At 37.7% G+C, this 22190-nt stretch overlaps 2 protein-coding genes across 2 annotated transcripts; both read right to left on the reverse strand.

Annotated features, from left to right (window-relative positions):
* Positions 1-77: 77 nt before the first annotated feature.
* LOC148868277 (mitogen-activated protein kinase homolog NTF6-like) lies at positions 78-7326 on the reverse strand. Its single transcript, XM_088968949.1, has 7 exons — positions 7053-7326; positions 6440-6758; positions 5681-5810; positions 5449-5586; positions 1432-1764; positions 909-1092; positions 78-821 (listed from the first exon to the last, which is right to left on the reverse strand). Exons 2-7 carry the CDS (start codon positions 6598-6600, stop codon positions 649-651), a joined length of 1119 nt encoding a protein of 372 aa, XP_088825075.1. The 5' UTR covers positions 6601-6758; positions 7053-7326; the 3' UTR covers positions 78-648.
* Positions 7327-14110: 6784 nt separating this feature from the next.
* LOC148868278 (mitogen-activated protein kinase homolog NTF6-like) lies at positions 14111-19654 on the reverse strand. The gene is made up of 6 exons (XM_088968950.1): positions 19359-19654; positions 18613-18742; positions 18378-18515; positions 15032-15364; positions 14525-14708; positions 14111-14428 (listed from the first exon to the last, which is right to left on the reverse strand). The coding sequence occupies exons 1-6, from the start codon at positions 19517-19519 to the stop codon at positions 14256-14258; spliced, it is 1119 nt and encodes a 372-aa protein (XP_088825076.1). The 5' UTR covers positions 19520-19654; the 3' UTR covers positions 14111-14255.
* Positions 19655-22190: the final 2536 nt, after the last annotated feature.

A 22190-nucleotide genomic window follows, 5' to 3' on the forward strand; every position in this document is an offset into this window, starting at 1 on the left:
TAATTAATAGCGGTTCTGAATCCTGTTATTATCATCTCTTTAAGAAAAGAACGTTGATGTGATGTTGTACTATTCACTTGAAAGAGTAACGACCCCTATAGGGTGTCAAGCAGTGATTAATACCCAAAAAAACTTAAATTGACAAGATTCTCAGCTAGTTTAGAAATTTTATGCCACAAATCACATACAAGAGATCATACAGTTGGATTACTATAATCCAATCACTACTAAATCCAAAACCAGCTCATAATCAGGTTCCATCCAGAGAGCTGTGCACTCAGATCTGCAGATTAACCACACGTTGTTGGCGAACATCGGCAATTTCCGTCCTTTTTATTGACACCCCAACTCATAATGTACAGAACATTTTCCGGTGAAGGATGCTTGGGGGTTGGATTTGCCAAGAAGCAGAATCCCAAAGCTTCCCCATAATATACTGATGCAGAAGTGGTTTCCGGTGACTATTTTACCAACTCAATACAATCTTCTCCGACAGGTAAGAAGCCCTCGTAAAAAATATTCTCACAGAAGCCAAATCACATACATATGTAGAATATCTACTTGATCTTCCAAGCCAAACGAGACCTTGATTATAACATAAAGAATTAAGCAACTGAATGAACCAAAGAAACACATCCAAATTATGATTTACACCATTTTATCCGGATTGAAGTTTAGAGACTCCCTCCATATAAGCTCTTTTATTTCTTCTTCACTTAAAGATGACTGTTCAAAATCAAAAACGAAAGGTGATGTGCAAGTAGGCTCCTCGTTGATCTCGTGGAGACTCAACAAATATGGATGGCTTAATGCTTCATCAACTGGATAAGAAAAAAAAAAACTTGGTAAAAAATTACGGAGTCAGTAAATGAAAATGGTTAGAAGTTGGAATATTAGATGGGATGTACCAGTAATCCGCTTGCTTGGATCAAAAACAAGCATTCTTTCTGCAAGATCAATGGCTAGGGGGGACAGATCAGGAAACTTCTGAGAGAAGGGTTGCTTTGGAACTCGTGGGAGCTGTTTGACATACTTTCGAGCATTGTCACTTCTCAGAAACCCAAGGTCTGAGTCATCTGGTGAACCTATTAGCTGTAATAAAAAAGTAAAAGTTTCAGATCTCATCAATTAAGTTATGTAACCAGCATAATCCAAGTGTTGTGGACACTGTTCTTGAATGTTTTTCTCAGGAGGCACGGTGGATATGCAGAAATCAGCACCACCCATTTAATGATTCTTAATTAGGAAATATCCTATGCGGAACTGACCAATATGCTGGGTCCTGATCCACTGCAAACCACCTGTCCTGATGCCCCATCTAAGCAATGGTACTTAAGAATGCCCACATCCAACAAGGAAAGATGTATCCACATCACACTATGATTTTATTTTGAAGAATTGCAAACAGCATGAATGGGAATGGGATTGAACCTCAGTTATAAGTCTCAACTGTTGAACATAGTCTTTCCCCGGAAACAATGGTTCCCTCCTAATAATTTCCATCAAAATACAACCAACTGACCAAATATCAATTGCAGCAGTATACTCAGAGCAGTTGAGAAGCAACTCTGGTGCTCGATACCAACGAGTCACAACATACTCAGTCATGAAGTCCGTCTCTGAAGTTGTCCTGGCAAGCCCAAAATCACAAATCCTGAGGTCGCAATTCGCATCGAGAAGCAAGTTGCTTGGTTTCAAATCTCGATGCAAAACATTAGCTGAGTGTACATATTTGAGCCCTCGCAGTAACTGATAGAGGAAGTACTGCCAAAATCCAAAAAAGGAACAACCTAAACTATTCACTTTAATCGATATCCACTTAAATTTGAAAAGTCTTTGACCGGAAACTTATTAGTTGCTATTTCTAAAACATGCATACAATCATGTTTGCCTTGCATGGTTGGGTGTTGTGTGCATGTGTGTGTCACTGATTGTAAGACAAGTCATATATTCAATCTCACGGAATAAAAAATAACGGGTATCCTAATATACAACAGGACAACAAAGTGTACAACTTTTGCTAGTGTAGGAAATTAGGAATATACAATAATGATGAGATCTTCTCAATCTATTTGATTCATCAACTAAATAAATGGACCTAGATCTGAATTTCATCTAACTAATATTCAGAATTGAATCAAAATTTACGTGTCAGAACCAAGTTGGATTCAGATACTATATATATATATATATATATATATATATATATATATCATTAATAAATAAACCAATGTTGACCTCTAAAATACTTGAACCTAAAACCACTTTGATTAAAAATGTCATAAAACCAACTTTTAAATAAATGTATGGTAATTTTCCACATCTGTTTTGTCAGTTCAGATATTAATAAGATCAGAGTGAGGTGGAAGCTGATTAGATCTGATCATAAACAGATGTATGATTTGCAATCAGCAGCCACCTTAATTGGATCAGGTTAAGGTCAGATCTGGATCATGATCCATTCCATTGAAGGTGAAAGACCCACTCTGATTGTTTTGGACTCAAGACGACCTGTTGACATAAATGTATTGGATTCAGATTTTGAAAATTGCAACTGTTTAATAATCAGTTCGGGAGTGGATCTAACCCCACTGAATCTAATTAAATAACAGAGACTGATTATATACAAATATAATATACAATGTTTATGATTAATAAATCTATTATTTCATATTTATATAAAATTATTCTATATGTATAAGTTAGTGATTGGTTATTGTTTTTGAAGTTATTATTCCAAAGATGCTGAAACAGACTTAGATAAAATCTGAAAACTCGATAGGATCCAAATCTGAATCTAACCTGTTTCAAGCATAATGACATAGAATGTGCTAGCAGGAGAGTTCAAACTGACTTAATACAGATTACTGCGAGTGCAGTGAAAAAATTGGCCACTTCATAAGGGAGATTACAGAAACAAGTTAGCTTAAATCCCATATAAGTTTCATCTTTATTGAGCTAGTAAAAGTTTGTCTCTTGACAAAAGGAAAGACACAACAACCTCTACTCCTTGCTCTGGAGGGAGAACTAAATAGTTGAGGACAAGCAGCTAAAATAGATTGCAGTTATAGCCCCGAGCATGGCCAGAATAATATGATCTAGTTCCTTACAAAATAAAGTAAAACATTGAAGTACTACTAACTTACTAAGTAAACAAAAAAAACGAGATGATTGGCTATTCCCTGATGTGCTTTATATCACAATTGCCAAAACATGATGGCTATGTGCTATCCTAGTAAGCCACTGTGAACAACCCAAGGCCATTTAAGTGTTCAAGATAGAGCTATAAAGTATGGGTGCAAGTTGGGTACCCGATTTGAAGATTTTACATTGCACTCGGCTCGGGTCTCTGGGCTGGGCCCATTCAAATTTTAACAAAACCCCAACCCAAGCCTGCTCAAGTTGCACTCCTACTATAAAGTCTTTTGGATGCACAAGGTCAACCATCTTCCCAATCGCACACTTGCACACTATTTCAAGACCTAATGCCTTACAGCTCCTATATGAAAATATCAAAATAAGTTTACTGTTGTACCTGAAAGCTACTGAACCAATGGCCTATCATCATGATCTCCAAATAAGTTAATTTTCCACAACAAACATCCTTGAATTCAACAAGCAGCACCTCAATGGAGGGGATCAACTTGCAGGACTTAACTGCCGAGCAGAAAAGATCATTTCTCTTTGATACATGCATAGCACACCCACTACATCTGTTCCCAACCTTAATTCAAATGACTCCACTTGTAGTTGAAGACTTAAAAATTAGATATAAGATCATACCATGTTGCCCAGGAAAGTGTCTTGGATGCACTTATCGTATTCAATCCACAAACAATAGAAGGTAACATCAAAATACAGTCCCCTAAGATGAGAAATGGAGTTCTCACCTGAAAGATGTGAACCTTGTAAGAATACTCCAACCTAAAAGGATATAGATTCTCACTTAACCTCTGGATATTACTTTCTTTTCCAAGGTCGGTGCATTTAGCATTACCAAATATGCCCTTTGTTGAAACCTTGCTAGAAATTAGATATAACATTGGATGCCATAGGAAGCATCTAAAGTAGCAAATACAATGTTCTATCCCACAAACGGCAGAGGGTAGAATTGATATGAAGTCTCCTAAGACAAATGGACTTTTATCTTAATTGTGACAGAGACCACGGAAATTTATAATCCCAATGGTCAATGTCTGGTTCTACTTTTTTTTTTTTATCAATTCTGGTTCTACTATTTTTGTGGTTAAGTCATGTATAGTTGGAGAATAAGGAGACAAAAAATTCACTCAACTGCCAGTAGAATGCATTTGAATGGTTGCTGAATCTCAACTAAATTTTCAATTAGCATATCATGCACCTCAGCTGAAGAGGTTATTGAAAAGTGAATCATACTAATTTCTGTTTACAGGGCAGCCCAGTGCACGAGGCTCCAGCCAGTGTGACTGTGGGGTCCAGGGAGAGAAAGATGTACACAGCCTTACCCCTGTAGATACACAGAGAGACTGTTTCCAAGATTTTAACCCTGGTCAAATTTTGCAAGTTTAACCAGCCAAATTTTGGAACAAGTTTAACCCCTGGGTTCAAATAGTCACCACCCCTATCCCCATTCTTGTTTTAATGTAGCTCTTCTTGCCAAATTGACCTAGAAACTTGCTTTCTTTGTTTGCAACTCTAAATTAGAACTGAATTAGCTTAAAAACTGATAAACCAGGTCACAATGGAGAAACCAAACTGTTGCACCGAGCCCCACCCTCAACTAATATACTAAAAATTTAAATTATATATAAAAATTGGTTTTACCTTATTTTAATCCATATCTACCATATATGTACTAAAATGATAGAGTCTACCACTTGTACACCAGATGCCTAATATGATATAATCAAGTTCAAGTTGAAAGTTAACAATTCACATAATACAATGGTTCTTAAATCTAAATATGATGGAAAATAAACTCAATATGGTTTCCAAATGATCTTAAATGACTTCAATAAATCATTTTATAAAAGAAACAAAAATGACAAATTAGAGAACTAAGTCTTAATTGAACTGATTCGGATTGCATGAATTTTATAAATTGCAAAATTCATGAACTGAATCATACGATTCAAACAGTAATCAAACATTTTTTGCAGGAAACAATTCAGACATAAGGTTCGAATTAAAACCATTGCGATCCATAATTCAAATTGTGATTCATATTGTAAATCACAAGATTCTGACAACTACAGAAACATTAATTGAGGCATGCAATCTTCCGATTTCCCATGCCATACTATCAAAGAAGTTAGCCAGTGCAAACGGTTTAGAATACACAATTATAGACAAACCTTCGAATTTGCTCCTTCTTCAAATGAAATTTCAAGTCCTAGATGAATTTATCATTATCATGCTAGTCATTTAAAATGGCTGCTTATTTATTACAGGGCAAAAGAAACAACTTACCTGACAGTGATCATCTGTCAATGGTTGGGATGACCGTATTATCTGATGCAGATCAGTGTTCATTAACTCGTACACAATATACACATCATTGAACTTCTCCTTCTCTGGAGGGCATATGATGTCCTTGATTTTGATAATCTGCAGTGCAATGGTCAATCTATCAGGCCAACCTTGATTTGATGTACATTGAAACAGTGTAACTATGTTCAGCAATAGCATCTTCCATTAGTACATTTTCATGGTCCATATGGCAAAGGAGTTTGATCTCACGAAGTGTCCTTTTCGCATCAATCCTGTTATCAAATGCATTCCCAATTTTCTTGATTGCAACTTCTTCATTAGTCTCGGAATTTGTTGCACAGCTGTAATAAGGCAGAGAAACTAGCTTAGACCATAAAGAACAGAAAAAAGATACCGTAACTATTTGACGAAGAAAAGCATAATTAAGAGTAAACCAAAGATATGACACTGTGGATGGTGCTAAATTGCACCACTGTACATGCTCTTAGAAAGAAGGTCCTTGGTGAGGATGATCCTAATCATTGGCATAGTGGACCACATAATACCACTAGATAGAAGGACCGGCGAGAAAATTAGAAACACTCAATCACTATGAAGTTGGCTTTGACTCATTGCCTCATAAAAAACATGGACAATCATGAACCTTTCCAATCCCAAATTGACATATGAGGCTTATTGGAAAGCATAAAAAAAGCAAATTGAGAGCTACATGCACCCTAAGTGGAGAATAACAGTAGAAACCCAAGTAACCCTTAACATAGGAACCGTGTAAAAGAGTTCAATTAGATTGTAGTACGAGAAACAGAAAATTAAGAACTAGAAACAGAAAAATTACGTGTGAACATAGTAACCCAAATCTGAAATCATCAAAATCAATTCAACTATGCCATTTATAAAACGAGAATCACGAACTCGGTAAGTAGAAAATAATTCGAATTTAAAAGAAGCCGGAGAAGTAAACAAAGATTACCAAACGATGCCGTAAGCGCCGCGCCCAACGGGTTGTATCGGCGGAACGTACTTGGCAGAGACCTCGAATAGGTTGCCAAGAATGTTGTACTTCACGTAACGCCCACAATGAGTGGGAAGCCCCTTCTCGTCGACGAGCATGAACTCTGAATCCTCTTCCATTTTTCCTTTCTGTCTTTTTGAGAGAGGGAGAGAGGTAGAGCGAGGATAATATAGATGAAAAGAAGAAAGAAGGAGCTTTGAAGTCAAACGTTGCTCTCCATTATTTCTGTTTTCCAACGAGTCGAAAAGGGATTTGTGCGCTGCCTTTGTTTCAAAGACTTTGTAAGAAGGAAAAAAGAAAAAGAAAAAGAAAGACTCAGAGGGAAAAAATAAATTTGTAAAGGAACGAGTGAAAGCAAAAGAGAAAGCGGGCGGGATTTCGAGTGGAGAGGTGAAGAGGTCAAGAGGGGCCTAAACTTTATCGAGTTTATTCTTCAGTGGAGAGGTCAGAGGTGGTCACCACCCCACCCACCACCATAAACTTCCCTCTAGTTGGCTTTGATTTTGATTTAAGTTTTGAACTTTGAAATTTAAACCGAACATTTTTTAATGATTTGGGAAGTGTATGATACCTGAAATTTTTAGAACTTTAGAGGTCCACCTGAATCTGAATTTGAAGGAATACCAATTGATTGGTTACTAATTGGATAACACCAGTTGATTGGTTATCAGTTTTTGAGCCAACTCAGTTCTAATCTAGAGCTGCAAACAAAGAAGCAAGTTTCCAGGCCAATTTGGCACGAAGAGCTCCGTTAAAACAAGAAGAGTATCTGAAACTAAAATCACCATTTGACTTATTTCTGTTGATCTGAGAAAACCTTGTTCCAAAATTTGACTGGTTAGTATATGGACTCAGATTCAATCTTATCTATTTGAACCAAGGGGTTAAACTTGGGCGGGCTCAGGTTTAGCTTTTGTTAAATTTTAAATGGGCCAGGGCTTGGCCTGAAGGCCCAAGCCAGATGCAATTGAAAACCATCAACTCAGGTACCCGAATTCTTGGCCATGTGATGGATCAACCGATCCAACTGATTGGGTCGATTGTTTAGTAGATAAATACATATTTTCTAATTCGTTCAGTAGGTGCCATTGTATTGTAAGTAGAGGTGATCATTTCCACCCCGGCCCGGTTCAAACTAGTTTGGACATGCCCAAGAAGAATTGGAACATGATCCATCATGTCTGATCCATTATGTTTGGGAGTCCTTTAGGGCTCAGTATAGATGATTCAGAAGGATGGCCGGATGAAGACATGACCATATCTAGGAAAATAAAAAACAGCTAGTTCTGTTATGTGAAATAGCTTGGAGTATTTGGTTGAGAAGAAATGATTATTTGTTTAATGATACAAGTACTAATCCTGTAAATGCTTCTTGCAGATTACTTATAGAGGAGAGACTGTTGGGTCCCCTTATTGGTTAAGTGGGTAGGAATGTCTGGTAAATTTTAGTAGTTTGTCTGGTTTTAATGCAGTGTAGCTTGTACTGTCTGTGTTTGTGTTTTCTGTTGAATGGAATTTTACTGGAAGTAACCATCAAAGATACAAGACATTTTTAGAACTTGCCATTTTTAAAAGATTCAATCTTTACAAGTGAACTGAAAGCCAGGTAGTAAGTTTCCATGAAGGGTGGTTCACATTTCACAATCAAGAAATTAAAACAATGGGAAGAACAGCATAGATTTGGGTCATCTGAGTAAAACCCAACGTTATCCAAGTTGTTTCTGCATCTTGTCCTTGTGTTGAGTTGCCAGGAACCTCCTACTCCCACCCTAGGCCCTGGCGAGAGTACGTGGGTACTCTAACGAGAGCATGTGTTTGACACATTCTCAACAGTCAACATCATCACATGTTTCAACAAAGAATCAATTAGTAATTACGACTTGGAAGGGAAGAAGGGATAATAACATTAGACATGCAGCAAGTTGTGAAGCAACAACTAACAAGTCAACAGCATGAAACAAAGAAAAGTCTTTGGACCTTGTCTGGGACAAATGAAAATCAAATCAATGTCAAAGAGAGCTGTCATCCATCTTTTCAGATCAACCACAAAATGTTGCAAATATTGGCAATTTCAGTCCTTTGTATTGATACCTTAACTCAAGTAGAAGATCAAGACCGCTTGAATCCTAATAGGATTTAGGTTTACAAAACAGAAGAAAAGTGAGAGAAATGAAAAGGAATAGAAGAGAAACAGGAGAACACAAGGAGTTGAAAGGAGGGACAGATTCTAACAGATCTGCTGCCGCCACTCTCTTATTATTTATAGGTTATGTTCAGTACATAATGGAAATGATAGATCTGCCCTTAGTACTTATATGATAAAAAAAGTAAATAAAAATTGAAATAAATAACAACTGAATTAACAAACTGACTCAAACTGACACTACTATAACTGAAACAAATAACTGCACATGCTGTCCTACGAACACAGTGGGGACCACTACTGTGGGGCCCACATCAGTGTTTTCTACACTCCCCCTCAAGTTGGGAATAGATATCTATCATTCCAAACTTGGATAGGTCTATCTCTAACTTCTTCCTTGGTACAGCCTTGGTGAGGATATCCACGAGCTGCATATTAGATGTGAAATACAGAAGACACTTCTTGTGATGTGACCTTCTCTTACACAAAATGTCGATCAACTTCGATATGTTTAGTTATGCCATGCTGCATTGGGTTGTGGGCTATATTAATAGCTGCCTAATTATCACAATACAACATTAAGGGATTTTCATAGTCAATACCCAACTCTTCAAGTAGTGACCTCAGCCATAAGATTTCAGCCACTCCGTTAGCCATTGACTTATATTCCGCTTCAGCACTGGAGCGAGAAACAACACTCTGCTTCTTATTCTTCCAAGAGACAAGGTTACCTCCCACAAGGGCACAATATCCAGAGGTAGACCTTCTGTCATCAACACTCCCAGCCCAATCGGCATCTGTATAGACTTCCACCCTCATGTGATTATTGTTCTTGAGCAGTATACCTCTACTCGGGCATCTCTTCAAGTATGCTAATATTCTCTCTGCCGTAAGAAGATGAGAAGTTCTAGGGGAGTGCATGTACTGGCTAACAACACTAACTGCATAGCTGATATCTGGCCGAGTGAGGCAGAGATATAGGGGCTTTCCAACCAACCGTTGGAACATAACTTTGTCTTCAAGAGGCTCCCCGCCCTCTGCACTAATCTTTTGATTTTGTTCAATGGGTGTATCAGCCGGCTTTACACCCAACTTTCCAGTTTCCGCCAACAGATCTAGAACATATTTTCTCTGAGAGATGAAATCCCCTACTTGGATCTAGCAACCTCAATACCCAAAAAGTATCGTAGTGCACCAAGATCTTTCACCTCAAACTCTTGATGAATGAGTTGTTTGAGGGGCTCAATCTCATGGCTGTCATTTCCCGTCACCACAATATCATCAACATATACTGCAAGTAGTGTCAGAGAGGACTCCACCCTCTTGATGAATAATGTATGATCTGACTGGGCCTGTACATAACCAAACTTTCCAAGGGCTAATCTGAACCTATCAAACCAAACTCTAGGTGAATATTTCAAACCATACAATGCCTTGTTCAGTCGGCAAACCTTCTTACCTGTCTCTGTATCATAGAATCTAGGAATCAACTGCATGTAAACCTCTTCCTGTAAGTCTCCATTCAGAAAGGCATTTTTAACATCCATCTGAAACAAGGGCCAAGAATGATTTGCTGCAAGGGATAACAGAACTCGGATGGTGGTCATCTTGGCTACTGGGGCAAAGGTATCCAAGTAGTCTATACCATAAGCCTGAGTGAATCCCTTTGCAACCAGTCGGGCTTTGTACCTTTCAATAGAGCCATCAGCATTATGCTTCACAGTGAACACCCATCTGCATCCCACTGGTTTTTTTCCTTTTGGTGGGTCAACCAGTGCCTAAGTATTATTCTTCAACAGGGCATCAATTTCGACTTGCATTGCATCTTTCCATTCTGGAACTGATAAGGCTTCTTGCACTATTCTTGGAATAGGGACATCGACAATGGAAGTGAGATAGGACCGGTAAGATGGAGATAGACGATCATAGGATAAGAACTGTGAGATGCTGTGAGCTGTAGAAGTGGTGCAATGTCGTTTCCCTTTGCGAATGGCAATAGGGAGATCAAGGTCATCCACAAGAGGGGAAGTGGCAACAGTGGGAGGTGTCTCAGTAGGCTCTAGATCTGGATCCGCAAAAGGAACTGGAGCTGGCCGGGACTGCCGATGACTAGGATCAACCTGCCTACATCGCCTGTGATAGACTCTCAACTCCTGCTCCCTCTGACCACCCTCACCATGACAGCCTTCATTACCCATGGAATAGGTAAAGGACCAGCCCCACTTCCACTCTCACTGCTCTTCCCCTGAGGAAAGAAACTCAAAACAGTCCCACTCTCACTGCTCTCCCCCTAAGGAGAAACCCTAGGATAATAGGCTGTCTCCTCAAAGAAGGTGGCATCCATGGAGACAAACATTTTCCCTGAAACCGGATCATAGCAGCAATAACCCTTTTGAGTTTGTGCATAACCGAGGAAAATGCATTTGGAGGCCTTAGGTTTAAACTTGGAATGATGAGGGCCGAGAAACTGAACGAAACGAACAGGTACAACCAAAGGTTTTAAGGGGAACAATGAACAACTTCTCGTCTGGGTATAGAAGGGAAAAAGGGATTTTCATATCAAGAACCCGGGAAGGAACTCGATTAATGAGATAAACTGTCGTGAGGATAACATCACCCCAAAAGCGAATAGGTACATTGGAGGTAAACATAATGCTTCTAACCACCTCCAAGATATGCCTATTCTTCCTTTCGGCAATGCCGTTCTGCTGTGGTGTATAAGGGCAAGTGCTCTAGTGAATAACTCCATGGTTAAAAAGGTAGGAGGTCAATGGCTGAGTGAGAATCATTTGATGGAAGTTTTGTGTCACAACAGGAACCTCATCCCGAGAACGCATAAGATAGACCCAAGAAAAGCATGTATGGTCATCAACAAACAGTAGAAAATATCTATACCCACCCATAGAAGAGATATGATATGGCCCCCAAACATCAGTATGCATAATATCAAAAGGGGAATTACTCCCTTTATTATTTAAAGAATAAGAGGTTCTACAATGTTTGGCAAACTCACAACTCTCACACCTCAACTTTGATAACTCAACAGACTCAAATAAAGTAGAAAACAAACTCTTCAAAGACTTAAAAGACAAATGACCTAATCGGTTATGCCAAAGCATAACCGGACTCACAGACTGGGAAACAAAAGACTTCTTATCCACTGACTCCTTTCGACAAGAACTCTCTCCAAGCAGATAGATCTCGTTCGTCTCACGGCCAATTCCAATCACCTTCATCGTCTCCAAATCCTGAAAAACACATCGGTCAGGGAAAAATGTTATTGAGCAGTTCATGTGTTTGATAATACTACTAACTGAAAGCAAGATAGTATCAAGCTTAGGAACATGCAAGACAGAGGATAAAAAGATAGTATCCGATAACTTGATGTCCCCCTTGGCCGAAATGGGAACAAGAGAGCCATCAGCAATGGATACTCTATCTCGACCAGAGGACAAGTGATAAGAAGTAAACAATGTGGCAAACTAGTCATATGGTCGGATGCACCTAAATCTATTACCCAGCTGTGGTCAGTATTACCTGGAGCTGAAGCATGGTAAGCTAAGGCTCAAGTACCTGAATGTGAAAATGCAGATGTGGCAGGAGCTGATGGTGACTGAGATGACTGAGCTGAACTCCCAACTTCCTTTTCCAATTGTATGAGGGCAGCCCGAACAACAACTAAAGTCTCTAGGAATGTGCCTGATGAGGATGTTGAATCAGTGTTCACGACCACATGAGCATTACCCTTCTTATTTTTTAGTTTTGTTGGGACCAAGTGAGGATGTAGCTTCCAACAATTATCTTTTGTGTGCTTGGGTTTCTTGCAATGTTCACATACCAGATCCTGTTTATTTTCCTTCTTCCAGTCCCTTTCTGGATCACCCCCTGGCTTAGGTTTAATAGTTGTCAAGGCTGGGAAAGGGGGTTGAGGCTGCATCATGACTTTCCTCCTGGTCTCTTCACTATGCATCAGGGAGTATGCTTGAGAAAGAGTCACACTATCTCTTGTCAATATCTGTTGTCGCACAATGTCATATTCTGAATTCAAACCAGCCAGAAACTCAAATACCCTATTCGTCTCGACTTGCTTTCTGTGAGTCTATGCATCTTTGGGATTCTCCCACTCAAGGGTTTCTAGTTGGTCAATCTCATGCCACAAGGATTTCAAGGTAGAGAAGTAGACAGAAACTAGCTTCTCTCCTTGTTTAAGGTTGTTCACCTCACACTTCAGTTCATAGGCTCTGGCAACATTAAGGGGTTGGGAATAGGTTTCTTTCACAACATCCTATATCTCTTTGGTTGTCTTTGTCCACAAATAATTTCGACTGATATGTGGCTGCATAGAATTACACAGTCATGCCATAACCAAATAGTTCTCTTGAATCCACTTGGTGTATGTCGGGCCCTCCTTGGAAGGTTCTTTCACATCTCCCAAGAGGTAACACAGTTTTCCCCTTCCTCCAATAGCCATTATGGCTGATTGAGCCCACTCCAAGTAATTTGACCCATCAAATCTCACAGTTGTAATCTGAAACCCGGTTTTAGATACACTACCATAACTGTCGTTTCAAAAACTACTTTCTCCCTGACCCTTAAACTCCATATTTGATCAAGAATCAGTGGCTACAAACTGTTAGAGCCACTATACTAGAAAACAGAGTAAAAACAAGCAGGTCTGAAATCTGATCTGAAACCAATACAAATCTGATCTGATCCGAAATCGATTTATGGATTTCGGTTTACTGCCTTCCAGGGTTACCTGAACCCTAACCTTCGTTGCTTCTTCCTGATTACCAACTCTCTGCAAGCCGCAGAAAGTCTTCAACTGCTACGAACCTCTCTTGGTAATCTCCAAGATTCAGCCACCGAATACTTCTTCATAAGCTTCCAGCCCTAGCTAGTCCTCATGTGGTCGGCTGGACTAGACACACATGAGAAGCCCTAGATAGGCTCTGATACCAAGTAGAAGATCAAGACTGTAATCAGTCTTGAATCCTAATAGGTTTTAGGTTTACAAAACAGAAGAAAAGTGAGAGAAAGGAGAAAGAATGGAAGAGAAACAGGAAAACACAAGGGTTGAAAGGAGGGACAGATTCTAACAGATCTGCCGCCGCTACTCTCTTATTATTTATAGGTTATGTTCAGTACATAATGGAAAGGACAGATCTGCCCTTAGTACTTACTTGATAAATAAAGTAAATAAAAACTGAAATAAATAACAACTGAATTAACAAACTAACACTACTATAACTGAAACAAATAACTACACATGCTGTCCTACGAACACAGTGGGGACCACTGTTGTGGGGCCCACATCAATGTTCTCTACAACTCATAATGTACAGAACATTTTCGGATGAAGGATGCTTGGGGTTGGGGCATTGGATTCGCCAAGAAACTGAACCCCAAAGCTTCCCCACATTATACTGGAGCACAAGTGGTGGTTACTCACCACTTTACCAACTCAATTTACAATTTTTTCGGCAGGTAAGAAGCCCTCATGAAAAAATATACTCATACAGAAGCCAAAACACATGTAATCCATCAACTTTACATTACAAGCCAAACCAGACATTGATTATGAAAAAAAACTAAGCAACGGGAAGAAAGAAAGATATCCAAAATTATGCTCTACTCCATTTTATCCGGATTGAAGTTTAGAGACTCCCTCCATATAAGCTCTTTTATATCTTCTTCACTTAAAGTTGACTGTTCAAAATCAAAATTGAAAGGTGACGAGCAAGTGGGCTCCTCATTGATCTTGTGAAGACTCAATATGTATGGATGGTTTAATGCTTCATCAGCTTGATATGAAAAAAGAAAAACAGAAGCATCTTAGAGAGAAACTATGGAATCAGTGAATGAAAATGATTAAGTTGGAAATATCAGATGGGATGTACCAGTAATCCGCTTGCTTGGATCAAAAACAAGCATTCTTTCTGCAAGATCAATGGCTAGGGGGGACATATCAGGGAACTTCTGAGAGAAAGGTTGCTTTGGAACTCTTGGGAGCTGCTTTACACGCTTTCGAGCATTGTCACTTCTCAGAAACCCGAGGTCTGAGTCAACTGGTGAACCTATTATCTGTTATCAGAAATTCAGTAAACAAAAGTTTCACCTATCATCAATGTAACCATCATAATCCAAGTGTTGTGGACATTGTTATTGTAGATCTCAGGAGGCATAGTGGATATGCAGAAATCAGCATCCACCTTTTCAACGAATCTTAATTAGGAAATATCCTATGCTGAACCCACCAATATGCTGGGTCCTGATCCACTGCAAGCCACCTGTCTTGATGTCCCATCTATGCAATGGTACTTAAGAATGCCCACAACTGATAATGAAAGATGTACCCACATCACACTATATCTGTTTTTCTGGAAAAATTGGAAATAGGTTCGAACCTCAGTTATAAGTCTCAACTGTTGAACGTGGCTATTCCCAGGAAACAATGGTTCCCTCCTGATAATTTCCATCAAAATGCAACCAACTGACCAAATATCAATTGCAGCGGTATACTCAGAACAATTGAGAAGCAACTCTGGTGCTCGATACCAACGAGTCACAACATACTCAGTCATCGAAACTTTCTCTGAAGTTGTCCTGGCAAGCCCAAAGTCACAAATCTTGAGGTCGCAATTTGCATTGAGAAGTAAGTTGCTTGGTTTCAGATCCCGATGCAAAACATTAGCTGAGTGTATGTATTTGAGCCCTCGCAATAACTGATAGAGAAAGAACTGCCAAAATCCCCCCCAAAAAAAGGACAACCTAAGACCCTTTACAACTTAATCCAATAACCACTTAAAAAGTGAAGTCTTTGGCTGAAAACTCATTAGTTGTTATTCCTAAAAGAAACATATAACTGGTACCTAACGTATTTAATGTATTGCTCCTACAAGTTAACCAATGATGTGAAATATGTAAGCTCTAACATAACAGGATAACAAAGTACACAACTTTTTCCAGTGTAAGAAATTAAGAATATACAATATTGGTGAGATCTTCTCAACCCATTTGATTCATAAAAGTACCTGTCTGAATTCAATCCAACCAATATTCAGATTTGGATCAAAATTTTCTTGTCAGATCTGAAATGGATTCAGGTATTATATATCATTAATAAAATAAACTAAAATTGACCTCCAAGAGACTTGAACTAAAACCTGTTTGGTTAAAAATGTTATAAAAACCAACATTTCTTATAAATACATGGCAATTTTCCATTTCTGTATCGTCAGTTCAGATATTAAGTTGGATCTGGATCATGAGCAATTCTATTTGATCCAATCTGATTATTTTGGACTCAGATGATCTGTTTACATGAATAGATTGTATTTGGATTTTGAAACTTGCGTCTATTTAATAATCAAATCAGATGCGGATCTAACCCCATTCAATCCAATTAAGATTCGAGACTAATTAAATATAAAATATAATTACATAAAGTTTATGGTTAATAAATCCATTATTTCATATTTACATAATTGTATTTCTATATGTATAAACCATAAATTAAAGAGTGATTGCGAAGACCAGAATGGTTATGCCCAATCCTAGCAAGCCAATTTAGAGCAACCCAAGGCCAACTAGGTGTTCAAGATAGAACAATAAAGTCTTTTGGATTCACAGAGAATGGTCAACTATCTTCCCAATCACACATTTACACACTATTTCAAGACTAATGCCTTAAAGCTCCTCTATGACAATCAGTTTCTTGTTGGTACCTGAAAGCTACTGAACCAACAGCCTATCATCATGATGTCCAAATGACTTGATTTTCCACAATAAACCTACTTGAATTCAACATCCAGCAGCACCTCAATGGAGGGCACCAACTTGCAGGACTTACCACCAAACAGAAAATATCATTTTCTCTTTGATACATGCATAGCCCACCATTACATCAGTTGTTAACCTTAAATCAATTGACTTTACTCACAGTAAAAGACCTTAAAAATTAGATATAAGATTAAACCATGTTGCTCAAGAAAGTGACTAAGTTGCGCTAATCATATTCGATCCACAAACAGTAGAACATGACATCCAACTACAGTCCCCTAAGATGAGAAATGCAGTTCTCATCTGAAAAACTTTAATCTTATAAGGAAAAACTCCAACCTAAAAGGAAAGGGGTTCATGCCTAATCTCTGGAAATCACTTTTTTTTTTTCTGATGTCAGACATGCTTTCAGTGTTACTGGACACCCCCTTAGTTGAAACCTTGTTAGGAATTAGATATAAGATTATAGCAGGTTGCGATGGGAAGCATCTAAAGTAGCAATTACAATGTTCTATTCCACAAATGACAGAAGGTAGAATTGAAATGAAGTCTCCTAAGATATGAAATATACTCCCCATCTGAATTGTTACAAAGACCACGGAAATTTATCCTAATGTCCATTTCCACTATTCTTGTGGTTAAGTCATGTATAATTGAAGAGTAAGAAGCCAAAATTTTCATTTGATTGCCAATGGAATATGTTTTTGAATTGCTGCTGCATCTCAACTAAATTTTCAATGAGTGAACCATGCACCTTAGGTGAAAGGGGTTATTGAGAATTTGATAGATCTATGCCATCTTCTATATAAAAATGCCATTGAGCAAAATATTGGCCATTCTCATACAGTGGTACTTTATCATGAGTATGTAAAAATGAAATTACCATTTTATATTGGAATGTTCTGAAAATCGTAATCATGTCATGAACTGTACAAAGTTGAATTGAATCAAATCGTGAATTGTTTCATGAACCGTATGATTGACTCTGTTTTTCATGGACTTGCCAGAAATGAAAAACATGATATAAAGTGGTTTATCCCTATACCATTTATGTACCTAAAACAATAGAGTCTACTACTTGTGCACCAGAAGCCTTATATGATATAATCAACTTCAAGTTCAAAGTCAACAATCCACATACAATGGCTCTTTAACCTACATAAAATGGAAAAGAAATCCAATCTTTTTTTTTTTTTTTGAAATATGAAATCCAATATTGGTTCCCAAAAGGCCATAAGTGACCTAAATAAGTCCCTTTTCTAGTAAGGACTTTACAAAAAGAGTCTATTGAAAAATAAAAAAGACAAAGCAGAGAACTAAGTCAACTGATTTGAATTGCATTAATTGTAATAAATTGTTAAATTCATAAACTGCAGCCTAGGATTCAACCAGCAATCAAACTTTTTTTTGCAGGAAAAGATTCAAACATAAGTTTCAAATTGAAACCCTTGGGATCCATAATTCAAATTATGATTTGACATCATAAATCATAAGATTTTTAAAACTACCAAAACACCAATTGAGGCATGCAATTTTCCAATCCAGTGTCATACTATCAGAGCAGACTAAGTCAACTGATTTGAATTGCATTAATTGTAATAAATTGTTAAATTCATAAACTGCAGCCAAGGATTCAACCAGCAATCAAACTTTTTTTGCAGGAAAATATTCAAACATAAGGTTCAAATTGAAACCCTTGGGATCCATAATTCAAACTATGATTTGACATCATAAATCATAAGATTTTTAAAACTACCGAAACACCAATTGAGGCATCCAATTTTCCAATTTCCAGTGTCATACTATCAGAGCAGTTAGGCACTACAGTAATTTTAGAAGACAAAATTATACAAAGCATTTCAAATTCGTTCCTTCTTCAAATGAAATTTCAAGTACCAGATGGGGGTATCATATCACGCTAGTCATTTAAAATGACTGCTTATTTACTACAGAGCAAAAGAGACAACTTACCTGACAGTGATAGTCTGTCAATGGTTGGGATGACCGTATTATCTGATGCAGATCAGTGTCCATTAGCTCGTACACAATATACACATCATTGAACTTCTCCTTCTCTGGAGGCCGTATGATGTCCTTGATTTTGATAATCTGCAGTAGTGCAATGGTCAATTTATCAGGCCAACCTTGAATTGATGTACATGGAAACAGTGTAACTAAGTTCAGCAAATGCAACTTCCAGTAGTACATTTTCATGATCCATATGGCAAAGGAGTTTGATCTCACGAAGTGTCCTTTTTGCATCAATCCTGTTGTCAAACACATTCCCAATTTTCTTGATTGCAACCTCTTCATTAGTCTCAGAATTTGTTGCGTAGCTGTAATAAGAAAGAGAAGCTAGCTTAGATAAAAAAAAAATAACAAAATGAATAATAAAAAGAATACAGTAAATGTTGAGAAGAAAATGGAATATAGTACATGCATTTTAGCAAGACAGTCTTTGTTGAGGATGATCTTAATTTTTGGCTTAGTGAACCACGTAATACCACTAGATAGAAGGATTAACTAGATGGTTAGGAACATTCAATCACTGTGATTTTTGGCTTTGGTTCATGCACAATCATGAGTCTCACCAATCGAAAATTGACATATGAATCCTCAAGGAAAGTATCAAAACAGCAAATGGAGAGATATAAAGACCCAAGCGGAGAACTAACATTAGAAACACCCAAACAAACCTTAACACAGGAACCGTATAAAACAATTCAATTAAATTGTAGTAAAAGTAGTAGAAAGTAGAAACAGAAAATTAAGAGCTAGATATGGAAAAATTACGTGTGAACATATTAACCCAAATCATAAAAAACGACACAAACCAATTCAATTATGCCATCTATCGAATGCGTCATTCGGAACTATAAACGGGAGGTAATAACTAAAAAAGAAAAAAAAAATGGAATTTCAAAAGAAAACGAAGAAGTGAGCAAAGACTACCAAACAATGCCGTAAGCGCCGCGCCCAACGGGCTGTATCGGGGGAACATACTTGGCAGAGACCTCGAATAGGCAGCCGCTAACGTTGTACTGCACGTAACGCCCACCATGAGTGGGAATCCGCTTCACGTCGACGGCTATTAACTCTGAATCCTCTTCCATTTTTCCTTTCTGTTTATTCTGAGAGGGAGAGAAGGGGAGAGGAGAGCGACGACGATAATATAAATGAATAACAGTGAAGAACTAAAGTCGCTTTAGTCAAAACGTTTTTCTATGGTTGTTAACGATTCATAAGACGTAAGAGCGAAAACTAGGGGCACTCATGAACAACCGAAAAACCAAGACAACCGAATCGGTTTGGTTTCGGTTTCTTCTTTTAAAAAATTCGGTTGTCGGTTTGGTTTCGTTATGTTACTTGTGTATTACCAAACATATTCAATTTGATTTCGGTTTGGCACTTTTCAAAAAACGAAGGGACCTGTTAAGTTTCAAATATGTGACTATGTGAGTCCGGATCAGCTGCCAACAAAATACATTCCAACTAAGGATGGCAATTTTTTCATTCCCGACGGGTACCCGACTTCATCGGGTCGGAATGGGGAAAGAGGTCCCGTCTCATTTTAACTCCGATTATAATATTAAATACTATTCAGTATCTTATTAAATATATTATATATAATATTATTTATATTGTCTATATATATCAAAATATATTTAAAATGGTATTTATAGTTTAAAAATTATTTTAAATAAATTTATTTTTTAAAAATAATATTAACTAAAAAATTTTGGGGATTTAAGTCTCCTTAAAAAATTCATTCCTGTCAGGGTTCAAAAATAGAGGACAACTTTTATCTCCAACAAAAATCAGGTGTGACTGAAGCACCCTAGAACTGACACAAATCCCTTTTTCATTTCTATGGTGTGTTGCCTTCGCTTTGTTTGTAGGGTGTATAACTAACTCAGGCAATTAAACTGGGGTCCAACCTTTGTGATACAAAATCTTGGGCTCGGTCTTGTCTAACTCAGTCAAATACAAATTTATCAACCCAGGCCCAATAAGCTTAACCCAACAGAATTCAGATTGGGCTTTGGACTCAATTCTAATTTAGAGCTGAAATACTCCCGCCACAAATAAGACGTTTACATGGGGATACAAAGCCCAATCAATGTTAAAACACACAATCAATGTATTCACTCTTCGTTGGATTTCACAACCTAATGTGCATGTCTGATGTCTTATTTGTAGCACCAACAGATTGGATTGAATGGCATAGATCCAAATTTGATAATCCAATCAAAAGTTTACAGCTTATACACCAACAGACCCTCACACCAATCTCAAAGCACATTATATGCAGCCTTGCATTGGGAACATATCTCCATGAATGATAACAATAGATGTGCACTTGATAAGTATATGGTGTTCAGTTCTAATTGGGTTTTGTAACTCAAATGTACACGTCTTGTTTGTAGCAGATACTGACTTACTGCAAATAGATATATAAGGCTGTGTTTGGTTGCAGTGCAAATTTATTTGCAGTAATACAAATACACAAGAGTGCAAATATAAAAAAATGCAAATTCTTGTTTAGTTTTGTTTTGAATTTTATTTTATTCTACTTCATGTCTTAATTTACTTCATTTGTACTGCAATAAAACAAATTAAACTAAAATTTGTAACTAAAATAGGTTAGAATTTACACTCAAATCATTTGCACTGCCATGGTTTTGCATCAATGCAGTTTATTTGTATTGTAACGAAACACAGCTTAAGGATCAAAATATTGATGCAAACAGGGTGTATCACATCCATATCAGTGCAACTAGATATGCATAGATACAACATCGATGCATAAAAATGCTTTTAAAAATTCTAAACCTTTGGGATGATAAATCCTATCCATCAAACGCTTTAAAAATGAAAAAGGTAAAAAAAAAAAGAGTATCGGATCATATCAAAAGTCACCGATACGTAACTTTAGATATTGGTCCTCGTACACTAAACTGAGAAACCTAGATCCAGATTTTGATTGATTAATATTTGGCTTCACATTCAATCTCACCCATGGTACTCGGAGGGGTGGTTCACAATCAAGAAACCTAGATCCAATCTTTACCAGTAAAGTTTCCAAGAATCAACAGAAGGGGTGGTTCACAATCAAGAAATTAAAACAAAAGGGGCAGAACAGAACAGAATAAAACCCAACGTCACCTTCACTCAGATGCCAGATTTGTTTGATTGTTTCTGCAGCTTGTCCTTTGTGTTGAGTTGCAATGAACCTCCTCCTCCTCCCAACCCCACAGGCCTTGGCTAGCGTATGTGTGGGGACTCTGAGGAGAGCACGTGTTTGACGAATTCTTAGCATCGCTGACCTCATGTTTCTTCAATAAAGAGGAATCAATTAGTAATTGCAACTTGCAATCGAGGAGATGTAAACATTAGACATGCACCAAGTTGTGAAGCAAAGAGTTATAATGCTTATTGAAGTAGATCCGATTTGATATCCCTCTAATTTGAAATTAGGACTCTCTTTGATCCATAAAACAGGGGCCATTACTCGGTGAAATGATAAAATCTCAAATTACCAACTTATGGTGACTCAATTGGCAGGGTTGGGGGGTGTTAAGGGGATAGAGGATGGGCAACCCTCATTGTATAGTCCTATGTCAAGTTTAAAACTGTATCCAATTCACCCCTCTCAAGACTCTAGATGCTTGGGAACATTGGGTAATTCCCTTTGATTCAAAATAAATAAAATAAAAATCCTTTCATATGTGCGATTTTTAAGAATTGCACACAAAAAATTGGTGCATATTGACTATAATTCTG

The sequence above is a fragment of the Nelumbo lutea genome, chromosome 2, assembly GCF_056320005.1.
Source record: "Nelumbo lutea isolate HS-2025 chromosome 2, American lotus-T2T, whole genome shotgun sequence".
NCBI classification, from domain to species: domain Eukaryota; kingdom Viridiplantae; phylum Streptophyta; class Magnoliopsida; order Proteales; family Nelumbonaceae; genus Nelumbo; species Nelumbo lutea.